The 19,683-nt window shown below is 41.6% G+C and overlaps 2 protein-coding genes and 1 long non-coding RNA gene across 5 annotated transcripts in view; 1 reads left to right on the forward strand and 2 right to left on the reverse strand.

The window, feature by feature from the left end:
- Window positions 1–11,999, reverse strand: part of LOC134446380 (uncharacterized) — a 15,878-nt gene extending 3,879 nt beyond the window's left edge. The window contains exons 1-2 of the long non-coding RNA XR_010034410.1: window positions 11,895–11,999; window positions 10,869–10,938 (exon numbers count right to left, since the gene is read on the reverse strand). This is a non-coding gene — a long non-coding RNA (uncharacterized LOC134446380). The remainder of the gene's footprint in view (window positions 1–10,868; window positions 10,939–11,894) is intronic.
- Window positions 12,000–13,291: 1,292 nt separating this feature from the next.
- Window positions 13,292–16,490, reverse strand: LOC134445527 (uncharacterized). Of its 2 annotated transcripts, XM_063194584.1 has the most exons (4): window positions 16,383–16,490; window positions 16,037–16,128; window positions 15,810–15,872; window positions 13,292–15,675 (listed from the first exon to the last, which is right to left on the reverse strand). In XM_063194584.1, exons 3-4 carry the CDS (start codon window positions 15,863–15,865, stop codon window positions 13,326–13,328), a joined length of 2,406 nt encoding a protein of 801 aa, XP_063050654.1. In that variant the 5' UTR covers window positions 15,866–15,872; window positions 16,037–16,128; window positions 16,383–16,490; the 3' UTR covers window positions 13,292–13,325. The 2 variants fall into 2 exon arrangements, with proteins under 2 accessions (XP_063050654.1, XP_063050655.1); XM_063194585.1 differs by lacking the exon at window positions 16,383–16,490 and having other exon boundaries at window positions 16,037–16,133.
- On the forward strand, window positions 16,084–19,021 carry LOC134445528 (early boundary activity protein 2-like). 2 transcript variants are annotated; one of them, XM_063194586.1, is made up of 8 exons: window positions 16,084–16,159; window positions 16,593–16,744; window positions 16,828–16,976; window positions 17,298–17,405; window positions 17,532–17,688; window positions 17,945–18,102; window positions 18,371–18,581; window positions 18,873–19,021. In XM_063194586.1, exons 2-8 carry the CDS (start codon window positions 16,597–16,599, stop codon window positions 18,974–18,976), a joined length of 1,035 nt encoding a protein of 344 aa, XP_063050656.1. In that variant the 5' UTR covers window positions 16,084–16,159; window positions 16,593–16,596; the 3' UTR covers window positions 18,977–19,021. The 2 variants fall into 2 exon arrangements, with proteins under 2 accessions (XP_063050656.1, XP_063050657.1); XM_063194587.1 differs by having other exon boundaries at window positions 17,550–17,688.
- Window positions 19,022–19,683: the final 662 nt, after the last annotated feature.

Consider the following 19,683-nt stretch of genomic DNA (forward strand, 5'->3'; position numbering starts at 1 on the left):
CGTCTGTGTGTGCACGTGTGTGTGTGCATGTGCGCGCGCGCGTGTGTGTGTGTAAGGGCAGTACAGTAGTGCTTGGTGTCCATTAATCAGGGTTCATGGAGGGAGATTAGAGATGCCCTTGTCTTTAGTTAACCAGGAAGTGGGATGGCCTTAGGCCCCAAATCCACCATCACCCCCTCCCTTCCTCTCTACACATGACCTCTCATTTGTGATTACATGGCATTGCCTGCTGCTCTAAGATCCTACTGACAGACAGCAGGTTTCACACGCACGCACGCACTCGCGCACACAGACACGCACGCACATTCCCCGGAGCTGGGTCAGGGTAGCACCCAGTCTCCCCTTCACCCCTGCTGACCCTCCCTGGGGAGTGCGCCCAGAGGTGAGTTGCCTGGCAACCCTGGCAGATGGAGGATACCAGGACACACACACCAGTCCTCTCCCCTTGGCCTTTGGAGGACTGAAGACTGGTACATATGCATGTATAGGTATATGTGTGTATATGTACATACATGTGTGTGTGTGTGTGTGTGTGTGTGTGTGTGTGTGTGTGTGTGTGTGTGTGTGTGTGTGTGTGTGTGTGTGTGTGTGTGTGTGCGTGTGTGTGAGACAGTTTATGTGTGTGCCCGTGTGTATTTCTGTAAATATGCATGATTGCGCTGTAGCCTACGTCTCTATGTGTGTGCTATTGTTTTTATGCCTGTGTACTTATTCAGTCAAGGATTTTTACTTGTCGCACAGAAATAGGCTGATGTATAATGTGGAATTTAAATGTCTTGGTGGAAGGAGTGGACATTCATCTTCTCCATAGACCTCCCATGAGGAGTGGAAGCAATCAGAGGCTCTTGAGGCTCAGCTGGAAGTCCAGTCCCTTCAGCCCCCACTTTGATTAACACCCTGTAATCCACAGATGGATGCCCCAGAGGCATCACCAGAAACAAATCTGGAGGGGAATGGCGAATTGAAAGTCCTAAAGTCTTCAAGCTTAAAAAAAAAAAAACAATGATAGAAACACAGGCCAGTTGCTCTCAACAGCTCATTTGAGCACCTGGCTGTATCTCCATCCTCTGGGGAGTCCACATCTGAAGTATTATATATGTGTGTCACTGCATCTATGGCCAAGCAGTCTCAGATAGAGGTCAGCATGTGTCAAGTGGCTCAGATGACTTCATCAGTGTCATCACTTCTTACTGTAACACCAGGCTATGCCATGCAAAATATGAATCCATAATTATGATACTAGTATGGATTATATGGTCTAATGTGTCTTTCACGGTTAATTCCCGCTGCTTTGCCACCCCATGCTGTAAAGCTGGGTTGGCACATTTAATCGTTGGAATGGTTATACAAATGACAGTGTGATGTAATTCAATCAGTCTCAGGATTGTGAGGCACAGGTGGGCAATCAAAAAGAACTGACGTCAGTCCCCACGGCAACAGTAGGCATTAAAAAGCTATCCAGCCACTGCTGCACAGCTGGTCGCCATGGTCACCATAGCAATGGAAGAGAGCAGAATGTGCACCTACTGTAGCATACTGTAGGCAATGTGGGTGTGTTGACCACTGCCATGCCCTATTAGTCCAGTCAATCTATCATTTGACACGGGAGAAATTGCAATACTAATCATTCCAAGTTTTTTGTAATCCGTAAGTGTATCTCAATGACATATTAAAAATCAATTTATTTTGGCCATCATTTAGTGGAACATTCTTTTTTTCAAAGTCAAAGTTGGAGATTTCCCATTCATTTTTCCATAAAGGGAGACAATAGGAGATACTTGGTGAATGGGGTAAAATGTTAAACTACGAGATGTCAATTTGAAACTTTCACAGTAGTTTATTCACTTCAAGACAAAGATTTTCTGTATTGCATGTTGTCTGACATTTGATGATTAAATGGGCAAATGACATTAATAATAATAATAATAATAATAATAATAATAATAATAATAATAATAATATTGATGACTGACAGAGAGACAGTTTTATGTGCCGTTTGGAGTCCATAGCTATTGGTAGATATAATTGGTTGAAAATGATAAGATTCCTGTGCTTTTTACAGTTAATGTGTTTGCTGTTTTAACCATCTCCAATAAGTTAATGTCAATACCTTGAGTATTAAATGGCAAAATAAGATCACCAAGCCCATTGGTATTAATCGCTATGCGAAAGCAAAGAAACAGCCTTTTAGAATTCACATAAGACTACAGAACATGCTGCAAAGATGTCACTAGCACACACTCAGGAGATCATGTACTCTCAGTCCAATGAAAGAGTGAGTGCATGGCTGACATTTAGACAGCATGCCCTTAATTCTGAATGTGTGTGTAATGCTGACTGGCAGAGATAGTATGCACTTATGTACTTAACCTCAAATGTATGTGTGACTAATATCAACAATTTAAGCGACTTTGCACATTCATAGCACATTCATAGCACTTTAGGTAAGTCTTGGGGGGCCCAAGCTGCCTGTCTAGCCTGGTGACAAGATATGCATATGCGCCTCTGCTTGCCTACGGAAGGCGAAATGCGTCAAAAGTACAATTGATTGTCTCAAAATATCGTTTCATATTTTTCAATCTCACGACGTCCGGGGCCCCCTCTAGTGGCGGGGCCCGGTGCTGCAGCACCGGTTGCACCATAGGATAACGCGGCCCTGCCTCAAATGTATGTGTGACTAATATCAACAATTTAAGCGACTTTGCACATTCATAGCACATTCATAGCACTTTAGGTAAGTGAGAGTGATGAAGATGAGTGTAAATTGTATACATTTAGAATTACTGAAGTATACAGATTAAGGATAGACCTATATATATATCGGGGCAATATTTGCATTTTTTAAGTGTATCGGTATCGGCCGATACGCGTGTGGTTTTGGCCAATACGCAACATTTATTATTTTATGTCATTCGTTTTTTTTTTTAAGTACCAAGACACTTTATTTTTTATTACTTTATTGTTAGACATTACTTGATTGTTAGAGTGGGTGTTAAAATGTTAGAAGTTCTACCTCAATTTGATAATGTTAAAGGAAAGTTTATTTTTAACTTGAGGCCTGGAATATTTGTCATTTTTTAACCTTTTTTTAACCCATATCAGCCCAAAATCGGGTATCGGAAATCGGGTATCGACCAAGGGTGATGGAAAAAAAAAAACGGTATCGCATCGGCCATTAAAAAAACCTGTATCGGTCGACCCCTAATACAGATTTACTTTAGTAGCCGCTATGGACTTAATCCAGCCTTGATGAAATATGATAAGTACTTATGGGAGAAATAGTATGGTCTTGCTTTTGCTTCTGAATCAGATGAATGTTCTTTGACTTCAAGGCCAGTAGCATTCACTGCAGACAACACAGGAAAGATTGAGACCGTGGCCATTTGCCCCTGTGATGGCCAGATGAATATGTAAGTGGAGGAGACGCGTTCACACTATCGCCTTATGATTAACAGTTAACTAGTTCTTAACTGGCTGCTGAATCCCACATAAAACATCCAGTAAGTGAATGGGGCGACACTCTTCAGATTTTTCTTTCTTTATTCACATACAGTACATAGGCGAATAAAGAAATAAATATCTGAAGAGTGCTATCCTTCACTTCATTCACTTACATATGGATATGTACGGATTTCAAATGAAGTGTTGGTTGTCGCATTGAATGCAGTGGCCTCATGTGGTATGTTGGACGGTTATCAGATGTAACCCTGTTGATGTTATTTTTTCCAGATAGAGAAAATCCGAGGCACTCTAGGTTACAATTTCTTTAGCATTTATTAAGCAACAGTGTGTATGCGTTTCGGCCCTTATGGGTGTATCTGTTTCTGTTATTATCTGACCTGGATTTATTTCGCATCTACTGTGGAAGACTTTGGGAATTCTGACATCGGATGAAGGGACATACTGTATGGGGGGCTAATTGAGTGAAGAGAGGCAAGCCAAAAGGTAGTGTTCTGACAGCTCATTGAAAACACTGGTGCATACTGCTGCTGTCTGCCTGTAGATTCTTCACTTCCAATGTCTCTAAAGGGCTCTGCATACTTCACGTGCGCACTTTGGCGCGAGAACCATTAATGACGTCATCACTTGCGCCAGACTATTCATACTTCAAAAGCGCCCTTAAGGGGGATTCATACTTGGCGTGACTGGCGCTACCCTCCTTCATACTTCACTCGCGACGATGGCGCGCGCCGTCACGTGACCCAAAATGACGTCACACGCCGTGGCGCGAGCTGCCGTGTCGCGAGTTCGTGCACCCCACATTTTTTGTAACTTGGCGTGCGCCACCAGCGACCATGTAGGTAGGCAGACAAAGCAGGAGTTGCGAAGAGAGGCTACAGCTACTGTAGGCTACTACAGAATGGATTCTGCATCATTTTGAGGATAATAAAATGTCCTAGAGAGTTATTTTATCTTCTCCCTTAAATGTTGTTCAGTGAAACAATTGTTTACTTTGTTCAGAAGCACGTTGTGTTCGGCGATCTATTTATAAATTCTGCCGCCAGAACAATGCTCTCACATGGTCTTGGAATGATCTCGCAATCTTGTCCTGGTGTTGGGGGGTGGGGTCAATTACCTGCAATGAGATGAGACCAATTTAGCCAAACCAAGTGGGATCACCTGTGAATGTCAAGTCCTGAAATGTGTGTCTCTCTCTTGCCATCATTTGACTCTGAAGAAGGTGTAGCAACACCGAAACCTTGGTCTGGTGTGTGCTCAAAATAAAGTCTTGAAAACTAAGCTGCAGTGTGCTCCAGCTTCTCCTTTCCAGCTATGCCAGTGACTTACTGGCAGTGTTGCCAGATGAGGCTGATGATTTCCAGCCCAAAAAATGCTCAAAACCCGCCTGGAAGCACTAAATCCCGCCCAAGTTGATGTCGATGGGAAAGATTGGGCGAGTTTTCCTGTAAAATGCCATTTTTACCCGCAGACGGCCATCCCAAGCAGCCCAATTGGGTGGGAAACAGCCCAATCTGGCAACACTGCTTACTGTAGCCTCAATGCCAGTGATTTCAAAAGCACTGGGACACTGATCTGTGATAGGTCTGTTAGAGCATTAGGTCCAACCCCCTATGGGCGGGGTTGAAAAGGTGGGAACAGAACAGATTTCTCAACAGAAATCCACCTCTCTTACACTTCCTATGTCGATGATGCAAAATGACCATTTTTACATCATTGACAAAGGAAGTGTTAAGAGATGGATGCGGATTTCTCCTATATCAGGGGGAATTGAGAGATTTTTGAAAGACCATTCAAAAGTATGACTGGGTGTCTATAAATGGAAAGCCTAATGCAAAATGGGTGGAGTGTCCCTTTAAGAGGTGAGAACTTTGTGTGTGTGTGTGTGTGTGTGTGTGGGGGTAGGGTTGGCAACTGTCCTTTGAAATACGGAATCTTCTCGTATTTAGAGATAAAGTACGGGTTCTGTTTTGAGCTGAAATGGGACACGGAACGTTAGAATGCAGGAATGCAACATTTTATGGGGGAGGACCCCCACAACCAGCGACACAGTGAAGTGTCCTGTATTTTTTCCACTGACAATTGGCAACCCTATTTATGAGTGTGTCACGGTGGCACAGCGTGCGGGCAATAATTGAGAGCATAATGTCACGCTAGTTAAGTGTGCGGGGACCGAGTGTGTGCCACCATCATCCCGCCTGTGTGTAGTGGAGAAACAGCCTGGGAAAGCAGTGCTGCCAGGGCTAAGGCTAAGCTACATTAGGCTTAGCCACATTAGGCTATGGCATGGCTACTGGAATTATTAAGTCACTCCCATGCTGAGCTGTGGCTGGGAACTCTACGCTATGGTAGCCGATGCTAAGCACTTGAGAGGATTACGCGCCCAGCCAATCTCCTGTGACACCAAATCAAAGCAACAGAATTAATGCCCAGATGCTGGCCACAACATGTCCTAAAAACTTGGCGGATTGATGGAGAAGAAGAAGAAGAAGAAGAAGAAAGTGGATAAAGAAAAAGAAGAAGGGTAGAACGAACTAGCAATTAGACACATTAGAGTGGAATGGGTTGTAACAGAAGTACTGTAGTCCCACTGACCTGCTGTAGTAGCAATAGGTATCATCTCACCATGACTCTTCTTCAGAGAGAGAGAGACAGAGAGAGAGAGAGAGAGAGAGAGAGAGAGGCAGGGGCGTAGGCATAAGTAATAAAACAGGTGGGCCCAGAAAAAAACGGACGGGCCCAACCCGAAAGTGTGTAGGTAGATATTATGAAACCGCGCTGTAAGAACCCAAAATGTAATAACTGCCCATAACGTAATAACTGCCCGTAACGTAATAATTTGGGCCCATTTCAAACGTAATAACGTAATAACTTGCCCATAACGTAATAACACTTCCCTACCCATAACGTAATAACATTCCACTCAATAACGTAATAAGTAACAAGCTAACAAAAACTATTATCAAAGATAATGAGATTCCACGTCCAATATTCTCTCAGATATTATGTGTTACTTGCGCAGGGTCTGGCCGCAGGGGTCTTTTCCATGATTGTCAGGAGTTGTAGAAGCCTCTGGATCATTTGTGGAAATGAGAAAGTTAAAGGTCAACATAAAGGGTAATAATGTCCACCAAGAGGAGTCATCAATTATTTACTCTTCATGTAGGGAATGTAAATATAGTGAGACTGTGAGCAGCCGGTGGAAATGAAAGTGGTAGAAACATTTTGAGTTTTTTTCCGATTTAATAAATAAAATGTTAAGTAATCCCATATCTTGAAGCTGCCCATATTTTTCCTCTCTCAGGGGAGGTTACATATCTCAAATGGCAAAAAGGGGGAATGAAATCTCTTGACAGTAATGCTTGAAAACTATCAGTCCAAAGCTGCAAACAGTCTTAGCAAAAGATGTGATGTGAAAAATCTTTGAAAAGTTTCAGGCCACAGAAATAAATTCGGCATCTTAATGACAGGATTATCGCTTCATGTCCTCATAGACATTGGAGAGGGATGTCTGGCTACAGAAATAGGAAACACCACAATGATAGAACATCAATGTTTGTATATGTCTGCTTTCTGTAGATTTGTGTTTCTCAACAGGGGCGATACAGCCCCCCATGGGGCGTTAGTGAGTCCTGGGGGGTTTTTGAGAAGGATACAATTGAGTGGTGGCAGTGCTTAGCTATCATTGGGGGCATTAGTCTGTTTCATTTTTTTAATACTTAAGGGGGTTGTTGATGGGCTTATGATGAAGTCAAGGGGGCGTTGGGAGGCTTAGGGTGAGGTCCAGGGGGCGTTTGTTCAAGAAAGGTTGAGAACCACTGCTCTAGATACACAATTTTATATTGGAAGAACACACCCTCATCACAGAACACAATGAACACACAAGAGGGTAATTGCATTCTGCCACAAAATAGGCAAAACACATCAACCAGAACGTATGTCAGTTCAGTTTTATCCCATACTAAACAGCATTACCACATTTGAAGTATAACTAATGTGATTTGTCAAAGATTTTTTTTCTGTATCTTCATTGAGCAGTGCAGACTAACATGGCACCCTGCTAGCCAGCATCTCATGGGACAGTTACAATAGTGTTGTGTTGTTTTTGTTCTAATTTGTCCAAATTTGTTCTAAGATCCAATATGTTACTTAAAAATGCCTGAGCCTAAAATCGCCAGTGGGATCATATCATGTCAAAAAATGTGAATGTTGTGGGTTTATGGTGAGAGTCATTTCCTAGAAAATATGGGATGTCTCTTAGACCTGTATAGGACATTCATGACATTCAAAAAATGGGTTTCCACCCTCAGGTTATATATCATAATGCCTACATCTGGTTCCTCCATGATGTAAAAAGCCATTTATTGGATTTTAAAAATACATTCTCTCATACATTCCCTGAACCTGAATGAATATGGTTCCCTTTGCTTCCAGCACACGCTCCACCAGATGTTCCTAGAACATCCAGAGGACTCAGAACATCTACTGGGCTCAACATCTCCTATCTTGACAATATGCAGCAAAATTTGGGCTCTATCAGCTCCAATGGGCTTCTCCACTGCCCATTTTCCACTACCCAGTACAGCTCCACAAGGCATGACTCAGCTGCAGTTTATTTTCAATTAGCCCTCAGTATTTCATCTGGCTGTACCGCACTGAGCCTGTCACTGCCTACTTCCCAGGGCCTCGTTTCCCGATAACGATGGTTCTTAGCCTTACGTGTGTCGTTAACCAGTGATCCTACGAATGTTCTTAGATTTCCTACGACTATTTCCCAAAGACACTCGTACATGAACGCGCGTGCACAGCCTCTAAGATCATTCGTAGCGTCGCTCTTAAGGATCGCTGTCCACATATGTGGTGCTGAAGTGTACTCAGAGTGAACTGCGCTGTCATCTGCTGCTAAACCATTTACAAAATGTAAGGCGTGTGTCAGTATCAAAAGTTGTTTTCTATAAGGGTGGGACTACATTTGTAGCAGTTTGCAACTATCGACAGGAGTTATTGTTGGCAAATGAAATAAAATGCACACACACAATGAAATCATGCAAAACTCCCAACTGACGGCAATAATGAGCTACGCCGTTAAGACCCAGATAAAGCGCGTGCACTTGGCTACTGCAGCTTAATATTTAAGAAGACAAGTAGGCTAGGCCTAGTTGGAGTTCCAAATTGGGATGCGCAAAGTTACAACCTCAAGGCGTTCAAGGCTTGACAACTGTCGGGAGCACGTCAGCATGCTGTTATGAAAAACAATGTCCATCAAAATTGACACATCCCCTCGCTGCCTTTTTGTTATTGCTTAGCCTACTAGAGTCGGAATAGGGAGAGGAGCTTGGCACATGTGGTGAGCGGTGCGCAAAGTACCGCACGCTCAAGACTTTCACAACTGTGAGGACATTTTTGCACGGCAGTCTGCTGTTATTAAAACAAAAAATCTACACGAATCCCCATCGCTGCCTTTTAATCATTTTATCGTTTTTCTCATAGCTTACCCTTCGCCTACAACTATCATGTATTTTCGGCGTCGCCTTCCCTTTCTTAGGCTACTTGAAAATGAAAGAGGGTGCAACAACTCGCTGACCATTTTTCTTCAAAAAAATATAAAATAAATAAAGTTTCGGAAGTGGCCTTCCGACATCAACACTCTTGTCTCTGGTTGCCGAAGAAGCCCCTTATTCATTTTGCCTTCTTCTTGTTCATGAAGCACCCACACAAATTATGATTGATCACAGTTTAATTATGCCCAGGTTTATCAAACACAGTCGAACTATTTTACTACCTGTAAAATATTTCCAAACACATTACTTTTATTTTATAGGCCTACACATCCACAATTAATGTTACCTTCTTATTTTCGTTGCAGTGTCAACTGTGCTGCCATGATATTTAGGCTACACTCCCGTCTTAAAACATCAACTTGAAGCGCAAGTTTCCTCTTTTCCTATGGGTGTCTCCACTGTGCCATGCCTCTCGCGTCTTAAAACAGCAATCTTATGCGCAGGTTTCTTCTTTTCCCTTCATATCCTGTGGTTGTCTCCACTGTGCCATGCCGCTACGATCAATCTTAGCGCGTTAAGACTACTCTAGACCACTCGTGGATTGCTCTTAGAGTTACGTGTCAACCTGCGATGGTTCTTTGCTAAGTTGGCTTTGGGAAACGCTCCGTGAGCTCTACGATGGTGTTACGTGTGAACTTAAGTAGCACGTAACGTTAGGTAGTACTTAAGGCCCTTTCGGAAACGAGGCCCAGAATGCTGTGCACCAGCTCGCCTGCAACGGTGAATCCATGAACAAAAATGGCCACCCGATCAACGACCTTAAAATAATCTTTAGTTTGACACTGGATAATCCAACCAAGTCCAACCATAGCAATGGCACATTCCAAACTAAAATTTTCAGAAGTTGCTGCTAACCTTCGTTTTGGCCACCCACTTTGTGTAACATGGTCTGTAATGCAAACCAGGCTGAATCAACACCTCCAGTCAGCTCGACACAATAATAGAGGAGAAAGCCGGGTTGTATGTGGAGAATATGGGCTTATAAATCACTCCCTTACACTTCCCTATTTTATCTCACACAATCTCCTTCGTCTCCTTGCAGCCCTTCTTCCCTCCTTTTCTATTTTCTCCTCCTCTCCCCAATTTTCTGTCCTCATTTCTATTTTCAACATCTTCCCCTTCACCACCTCTCCTCCGTTCTGCTTCTCTTTCCTTCTCTTCCTTTGTTGTCATTCAAAAGCCTGCCTCCCTCCGATCCTCTGTTTCTCTCTTAAGTCTTATCTTCCCCTGCTGTTCCTGTTCCTTCCTCTTCCCCCCCTTTCCTTTCTCTACCAATCATCTCATTTCCTTCTCACCAGTTTTGCCGCCTCTCCTACTAACTCATCTCTTCCTCGCTCATTCCACTCTCTCCTCTCCAAATTCTCCTCTATTTCTCTTTACCTTCCTTCCTCCTCTCCTTCATCTTTTCCCTTTCCAGATGTTATCACTCCACTGGGTTGCTCCTGTTCAAGTGGGTGTGTCTATGATCTCATGCACATCATTTGACCTCTGATTTGAATTATTGATTGGGCCGTGACCTGTTATTTTTTCCCTCATCTCAGTAGTTGGATTTGGCTTTGATCAAACTGATTGATTTAGACTTCATTCAGCCAATCAGACGGATAATACAATTAAAGTGCAGAATAGAAAGAACATCGATGGTCCATACCTGATGTGGCACCTGCCTTATTGATAAGGCCCTGGTGTATGGTATTCCACTGTTTTTCCTTTCTTTCTTTTTTTTAGTGTGTGTGTGTGTGTGTGTGTGTGTGTGTGTGTGTGTGTGTGTGTGTGAGATCATGCAGAAGTTGAGCTATAAAACCTATGCTGACTTAGAAGATAATGCTGTGTTGATGTCCATGTACTTACAGCATGATGATTGTCCTGCACCCCTGACTTTTGCTGTCCACCATGTGAGCAGGGACGCTGACAGCTTTGGCTGTCAAAGGGAATCTCTTCAGTGACTGTGGTTTATACCAAATCAAGCATGTTTCTGTAGTGAAGTATGCTACAATTTTTTTTAATTAATTTTAGAAAAGGACCATGATAAGTGAATGGGAAGTTGCAAAAGTGGGCGGAGTCTTCACCCCAGACGTTTGTATAGAAGTCAAGGAGGGTCCTCATGTTGAAGATGATAATGCTGTGTTGATGTTCATGTACTGCATGTAACAGCATGATGATTGTCCTACACCACTGACTTTTTCTGTCCATCTGAGTCCCATACTATGTGAGGCGTGTGAATGTCCAGGAACAAACAACAATCCAACTCTACTCTTCAGTCTCCTGCTGCTAAATGAGTGTCTGTATACTAAGGTGAGGTTTTAAAACCATCTCCATAATGACATCACAGACAAGTGACCCTATTGGAATAGAGTGGCAGACTAACATGTATCTGTTCAAGAGACTATCATCCTAAGGTGAATCTGGTTTGAATCCTTTGCAGAGCTTATACCACTTGTAGGCGAGTATAAAGTTGTAGGAGCTCTGGAACATTGTCTCTCCCCGTCTCTCTGTCTCCCTCCCTCTCTCTGTCTCTCTGTGTGTGTCTGTGCGTGTGCGTGTGCGTGTTTGTGTGTGTGTTTTTGTGTGTATCTGTGTGTGCGTGTGTGTGTTTTTGTGTGTATCTGTGTGTGTGTCTGTGTGTCTTCATGTTGAAGTTGATATAAAACCTATGCTTACTGATATGATAATGCTGTGATGATGATAATAATAATAATAATAATAATAATGCATTTTATTTGAAAGCGCCTTTCAAAACTCTCAAGGACACTGTACAGACAGAATCAAAATAAAACAAGACACATAAACAGAATTTTAAACAAAAATAAATAAATATGAAATATGAAAATAGAATAAAATTAAACAGAGTTTAAGAATTGATGTTCATGTACTTACAGTATGATGATTGGTCTGAACCCCTGACTTTTTCTGTCCATCTGAGTCCCATACTATGTGAGGTGTGTGTAAATGTCCAGGAGCAAACAATAATCCAACTGTACTCTTCAGTGTCCTGCTGCTAAATGAGTGTCTGTATACTCAGGTGAGGTTTTAGAACCATCTCCAAGGACACATACTGTAGGCCTAATACAGTTCTTATGACATCACAGACAAGAGACCACATTGGAACAGAGTGACAGACTAACATGCATCTGTTCAAGAGACTATCACCCTAAGGAGAACCCGGCTTGAATCTTTTGCTGAGCTTATACTACCATTTAAAGACAAAGTGCAGTGACTCCATCTTTTGGCAAACTGGACAATATCCAAGTTAATACAGGGCTGATAGTATTCATGCTCCATGCCTGATTTCAGGCTTGACAGAGTTTGCAAAAATAAAAACATTAGGCGTGTTTATATGGACACGTTACGTATAAAGAGATTAAATGTAATCGGTTTATTAGAATTCGACCGAACTGTATACATGAGCCCCAAATAAAGAGATTACATTTCTTCTGAGTTTACATGTTACATCAATATAATCCGATAGGATTTGTTGCAACAAATGTTGCAGTAGGTCGGAGCAGTTTGCTTTACAGGTACAAAAATATGTGCTGTTTTTTTTCTTAAAAAAAAAAAAAAATCACGAGTATGAGTAGGCCTAGGACTCGCACGCACAATCCATTTGGTCACGCGAAGCTGTCAGGTTGTTTTTAGCCGTTTTTCACCAACTGACTAGCAGAACTATAGCCTATTGGTCTCGTATGTTGCCCTCGTTTGTTTAGTAAAAATGGATATGATTTCGGTTACTTTTTGTTTATTAATTAATGTTATACAAATTATACATTTTCGGAGGTTTGTGGCGCTGTGGTACATTTTACGCAGGGAAGAGGCAATAGGCCTGCCATTACCCTTATCAAAAAATCCTATAGGATTTCCCGTTTTTCCTATAGGATTATGAAAATCCTATAGGATTTATATACATTCCAATAGGATTTTCGTTTTTTCCTATAGGACTGTAAAAATCCTATAGGATTTATATACATTCCAATAGGATTTTCCTTTTTTCCTATAGGACTATGGAAATCCAATTGGATTTACATACATTCCAATAGGATTTTTATTTTTTTCCTATAGGACTATGGAAATCCTATGGGATTTATATACATTCCAATAGGATTTTCTTTTTCCCTATGGGACTATGGAAATCCTATAGGATTTATATACATTCCAACAGGACTTTCTTTTTTCCCCTAATAATATTCTACAGGATTCTGGAAATCCTATTCATATAGCCTAGTTCTTTGTGGCGTGAACATCCAAGTAACAGCACCAAAAATAAACAAATTGCACCATTTTAGAAATAGAGGAATTTATTGAAATTAACATTTAATCTATTTCAATCATGTTCGGTTGTAGTGACGCATATATACATTTATCAATATCCATAAAAACAACCTTTCTTTTTATTTCACTGTATCTCACTGCAACTGTAGTGGGTGTTGCAGTCATCAATTTCAAGTGTCCCACTGTCTCTGATGCAAACATTGCATTAACAGATTTAAAAAGATTTACAAAAAATACAGGCTCATTTCCGTCTACACTTATGATGGCTGTGATCTTTCCTATCGTTCCATTTTTTAGCTCCACAGTATAACTGTTGTGTTTGTGTGTAGACCCATACCCCTCTGTTGTGACAACTTTTCCATTTAACACTGCACGATTGTAATATTGACCAAGTGTTGTTGTGCCTTGAGCCCCCCAGATATGCGAAAGCAAGGACAGCTCTACATTGTTGAGTTCTTTTTGCTTTGGGCATCCAATTAATACAACATTTGTCAGCTCTAATGCTTTTACTCTTAACGGGTATCTTCGTATCCAGTCTGTAACTATTTTCTCAATTCTAAGTGTTATTTCACTGTCATTTTTTGAGTCTTCCAATAGATTAGGCAAAGATTGCAAAATTGAGAAACGGAAAGCTATTTGTTGCGGTATGTACTGTGTGCCATGGCACAAACTAGTTAGTTTTTGATTTTGGCCTTCGAAGACAAACGCTGAAGATGACCACAGTGGGCCATGTAATTGTACAGAATCTGTGAGATGTTGTAATTGGTGGACATTGTAGGACATGTGGCACATTCCATACATTTGGGGGATCTGATTTACAAATTTTTTTATGCAAGTTGATGCATTGGCCAAATCTACGTTCATTACTTTGTCTTTTAGCAGGAGAAAAATTGCGTTAACTAATAATGACCAGTGTTTCAGGTATTTGTTTGGCAAAATCATATTTAGAACTGGCAGACTGTAAAAAAGTAACCAGCTTCTGCATTCTGCTGCTTTCCATTTATGTGCAACATGCACAGTGCGTGGCACTCTGGGAACATCAGAGGGTGGGGTAATGGGTAATAGTTTTGCATCAATTTTGTTTTGAGACGTTCCGATATACCACGGTTCACTATGGTGTTTGCTGTTGAGCCAGATGTCTAAGAACTGTTTTGTGACCCCTAGTAGTACACAGTGCATGTAGTCAATGGTGAAGCTCTTGACCATGTCAAAACCATGTAATAAAATCAATGGTGACACAGACTTCACCCCAAGAACATGGTTCACACCTTCATTGACCGCCTTTGCCCCACATTCAATGATATGCTTATGGCTTCTGTTTTCTGCCTCAACATCAGGATAAACCCTGGTATAACCCCTCCCTTTGGCCACAACCATCCCTTCATTTAAACAGTACCCACATCCATATGACCCATTGAACTGATGAACACCCTGAAGTACGCATTTTGCTACTGCATCACATGTGCAAGTAATAGGGAAAACCCTGGAAATGTGAGAAATGCCAGAGTTTGGATGGACCCACTCAATACCCTGTGTATTTATGTCTTTAATGTCTCTAACAAATTGGTGTAAAAATGTGGCCATATCAGGTTTGCCCTGTCCAAACCAGACCCCAGCCAGCATCACATTTTTGAAGCGTACCTCATCAGGCAGTTCATTGATAACACACTGAATGGGCCAGAGAGAATTAGCTGAAGAATTAAAAAGTGGAACACCATCACAGTTCCACAGTAAGGACACATCTCCTGGTTTGTAATCAGTTTTTTGAAGTAAAGGGTGCTTATTTGTATTGTCACTGATTCCCTCTTTTTGTATGATGTCACGAATTTGATTGGCTAATGAAAGGCTAATAAAGAAATTACCGTCTTTGATGTTGTCAGTATTTGATTCCTCACCACAGCTAGTGCAGTTATTGTGCTCTTTAGGTAAATGTGCTCCACAGCCTTGGCAAAAAAAATACAATTTGATTGTGTCTGAGGAATGTTTCAGGAGTTTTTTGAATATGTGTAGAGAGTGTGGTAGCATGCTATTTGCTGGTAAAATGATGCTTAATAATTTCAGTAGATCTTCAATCGCTGTGCTAGATAAACTATGCCTTAGGGAAAAGGCTAGGACAAGGACAATGAATTGGGCCAATGTCACATCTGACCCAGGATGTAAAGGCATAGACCTAGGCCTATCATTTGGGCATTGGGGCAACTGGGCATTGGGCAATTGGGCATTTTGTGTGCGACATTCAAAAGGAATGTCAGAAAGTATGTCATTGTCCTCCTCCACCATGTCATCGTCCTCACTGGCCTCAGCAGAACTGTGGAACTGTCTTTGCTCATCCTGGCTAGTTCTCCATTTTGATGTCCTGGGCACCTCATCAAGGACATCAGGGTCTAAAAACCTAAAAACATGAATGGCAGATGCCATACATTCACTGAAATTTAAAATTTAAATATAACCATATTATGCATTAATAAATATATAGCCCATATATAGGCCTATTGAAGGCAAAATATCATTGCCTTCCATAAATACCTTTTATATTTTCCCTTTTCCTTTGTAGATCTAGGCCTACTGGTTCCTGATTCCATTCAAAAGCTATAAAAGAAAAATACATAGGCCTATAAATTATGTCATATTAAATACTAATACTAAATACAGTAATTAATAAACATGATTCATCAAAATAGGCTACAGCTTTCCCTTCCCTTCAGTAGGCCACATTAGGCCTACTGCGCCAGGCCCCACACTAATGAGCTCACCCGCGTGAGATGTGAGTAGTCTCTAGAACGCAGTGGGCTACTTCAAAAAGCAGCAGTTGGTAGGCCTACGTCCAGGGGGCAGCAGAAGCGGTCTGATTGACAAAAAAGGAGGACGACATCTATGTGAGTTACGGTATATTTCTGTAATTTATGTGATTTAGTTATGAGATTTGGTCAGACAAACTTGAAATGCTATTATAACAGGCTATTTAGTTTTTTTAATGTGACATTACGTCAATGACGTTAATGCTAGCTGGTCTAGGCTAGCTAACAGAAAAGTAAACACATTATTGTAGGCTTAGTACTTAGTAGCCAATCTGTTAAAAGAAATTACGACTTCACTCACTGTTGACAATGAGATAGTAGGAGCGGCGTAGTCTACCGTAATGTTAGATGTGTTGATGGTTGATTTCTAGTTTCTAGATGATTTCTTCTTGTAATCATTGAGCCATCAGTGCTGTGTCTACGAATAGTGCAATGTTTAGCCGTTGCGAAGTAAGCGCACGGGCATAGATTGAGAATGTTTCTGTATTCTGTATTCCCCCCTATGTTATAGAATAATGTACGTGCTGATTGAATGGGTGGAGGACCCCCCATCGTGGGATGTGGTGCCGCTTAATAAAATTTTAAACGGAATCTGCGAGGTGGGCTACGTCTGCGACGTGCAGTATCAAGAAGAATCAAGCCCGGCAAAGGTCCTCCAGAAAGGTGCGTGCTTGTTTTGTTTGTTGTTTATGAAAATGGACTGAATTGTACTTATTTTGATGACTGACACCCGTGTTCTTTATTAGGGAGTCGAGTTAAATTAATGAAGGTGTTGGTGGAGATGGAGAGGCGCAGAAACGCTGGAAACGCCGTTCCGGAGTCTGACCGTGGCAGAGGATGCCGAGACAAACGCCCCCCGGCTCAGTATTCACCAGCCAGCAGTGAGGATGACGAGGTGAGTAAAGCAATGGAGAAAAACGAACACTACTATCGATGAGATTATCAAAGTGGAGGTTGTTTAGAACTAAGAACTTTAAATTATCTGAGGTTTCCTTACACCACTGCTATTATAATCTCTTATATAGGCCTACCTAACATCTTTATGTAGGCCTACCTAATTTGCTTTTATAAAATCCTTTACTTATTTTTTCTTTATCACTGTGTGACAAGCACAAGTGGAGGAGGCAAGGTCACATATTGGGATGCACCCATAGGCTACTAATGTAATGCAATAAAGTAAAATGTCCAATAATAACCAACTGTAAACTTGTTATAGGTGGAAAGCATCCCCCCCCCAAAAAAGAAAAAAAAAAATCTCTCAAAGGCACGGTCTCTGCAATTTCTGCACGAATACAGTCAAGGCCAAGAACTCTCCGGAGATATGGCAAGTTAACTCATATTATTATTACTTTTTTGGTAGGCTAGGCCAGTTTGTAGGCTACAGAATGCAACCAGATGCCTGATGCCCCCCGCCCCCCCCCCTCTCTCCCCTGTTTCTCTCCCTCCCCAGAGTCCAGCATCTCCCCAGAGTCCAGCATCTCCCCAGAGTCCAGCGCCTCCCCAGAGTTCCGATAATATCCTTCAGCTGAAGGACCAGCTAAACGAGCAGAGGGAGTTATTGGTGCAGATGATGGCAAAAATTGACAACTTGGAACGCATTGTGAGAGGTGTGTATTCTGCACTCTGAATATTAACACAGAGCTGAATAGTTTCTTGACAATAATTGTGGGATAAGGTACGTACCATGGCGAATAGACTAGGGATCTGTTGGATGCAATAACATATGTGTTTGAATGTGTGAGTGTATTTGCGTGATGCTGAAGGTGATACTAGGCCGGTGGTTGTGTGTGCGTGCAGTAATTTACCTTTTGAGCATTAGACATGGTAACAATCCAGGAGTTGGTTTTGTTTTGTGTTACACAGAGAACATCCAGCTGCAAGCATCCTCACCACCATCAAGAGGGTCAGCCCCATCACCCATTCCACCACCACCACCACCACCAACACCACCACCACCACCACCAACAACAACAACAACAACAAACCCTACCAGCACCAATGCCACCACATCACCATCCCTGGTAATCTTAAAATCTTAAGACTTAAAATCATTAATCATTAAAGACATACATCTTTAAATGTAGCATAGGTCTTTGTGTAAATAACTGTTAAGTATTTATCATCGAAGCACAGAAATAGTCTGGTTAACATTAGAGTCCATGGGATAAAAAAAAAAAAAAATGAGTGAATCTTGGGTAATGAGACCGATCTGCTCAAGCCTGGATTGGTGTTCATTAAAATGTGTGTAACTACAGTATTCTCTTCCTGTACTTTGGTCTGTTTTTTTAGGTGCAGATAGGCCCAGCCACACAAATAACAGCCAGCCAGTATGCCCACATTAAGTGGAATGACCCACGGAAGGCAACAAAAGATCTGATGCTGGCAGCTTTCGGGAGACAGGTCCTTGCCACGCATTCCTACACGGGCAAATCGTCCAATGCTTTTCCGGGACGGGACCCAAAGCCACAACTAAATTCAGCAGTAACGGCAGACATTATTAGTGAGTATCTTTTACCTACAATACCTTGTTTACACAAACAGCAAAGTTCTCAGACAAGGAGTTGTGATGCAGTGCATAAACCAAGTACTCATATCACTTTACTACTTTCACATAATGATACCTTACAGCCTTATTCAACAATGAATTCAATTACTTTCTTGAAGGCTTCTCAAAACTGTAGACATAACACCCTACAAAAGGTGTTTTAGTCTGTTTTGTAGGTGTATGCATTATGACTTGTCTTAATTTTTCATGTGTTTGTCTGCTCTGTATGTTTTTTTTCTCTCTCAGACTACATCACAACCAAATTTGGAGCAGAGGTCCAAGCAGTGAAGCAAGCAATGGCCCAGAAGTGTTCAGACGAGGCAAAAATGGCCAGACGCCGTTCCACATAACACACACACACACACACACACACACACACACACACACACACACACACACACACACACACACTGATTTAATAATCAAATAAAAATGAATGTACCATTTATTTTGCCTTTGTGAGCTATGTTTTAAAAATCATATAGTAATAAATCCTATAGGAATAGAAATCCTGTAAGAATAAATCCTATAGGAATAGAAATCCTATAAGAATAAATCCTATAGGAATAGAAATCCTATAGGAATTATCCCATCAGAATCCTATTGGATTTCTATCATATTTTGGAACAAATAATCCTATAGGAACATTAAAATCCTAAAGGATTCTTATAGGATTATTTGTTCCAAAATATGATAGAAATCCAATAGGATTCTGATAGGATAATTCCTATCAGAATCCCATGGGATTTTTTGATAAGGGTACCTGCAATCCCTGTTCCCCAACCAAGGACCAGGTCGTTGTGGATGAGGGTGAGGAGCCAACATTGGTGGTATACCATTGTTTTACACGAATACACTGACAGCGAGTGGGTGGAAAACTTCAGGATGACCAGGAGGTCCTTCCATAAGCTGTGCGAAATAATGGCTCCTTATATGGCACCAGCAGCGACCACCGTCAGGGCACCTATTCCACTGTTGATGCGAGTAGCAGTGGTGCTATACAAATTAGGTAGCTGTGGCGAGTATCGCCTTATCGCCAACCAATTCGGCATTCCCT

The sequence above is a fragment of the Engraulis encrasicolus genome, chromosome 3 (assembly GCF_034702125.1).
Source record: "Engraulis encrasicolus isolate BLACKSEA-1 chromosome 3, IST_EnEncr_1.0, whole genome shotgun sequence".
Lineage (NCBI taxonomy): Eukaryota > Metazoa > Chordata > Actinopteri > Clupeiformes > Engraulidae > Engraulis > Engraulis encrasicolus.

Coding starts and splice junctions, on each gene's coding strand:
- LOC134445527 (XM_063194584.1), bottom strand. CDS start 15,865: ATGGAATCAGGAACCAGTAGGCCTAGATCTACAAAGGAAAAGGGAAAA. Junction 15,676..15,809: donor GAAAAGGGAAAATATAAAAG/GTATTTATGGAA, acceptor TCATGTTTTTAG/GTTTTTAGACCCTGATGTCC.
- LOC134445528 (XM_063194586.1), top strand. CDS start 16,597: ATGTACGTGCTGATTGAATGGGTGGAGGACCCCCCATCGTGGGATGTG. Junction 17,406..17,531: donor AAGAACTCTCCGGAGATATG/GCAAGTTAACTC, acceptor CTCCCTCCCCAG/AGTCCAGCATCTCCCCAGAG. Junction 18,582..18,872: donor AGTAACGGCAGACATTATTA/GTGAGTATCTTT, acceptor TTTCTCTCTCAG/ACTACATCACAACCAAATTT.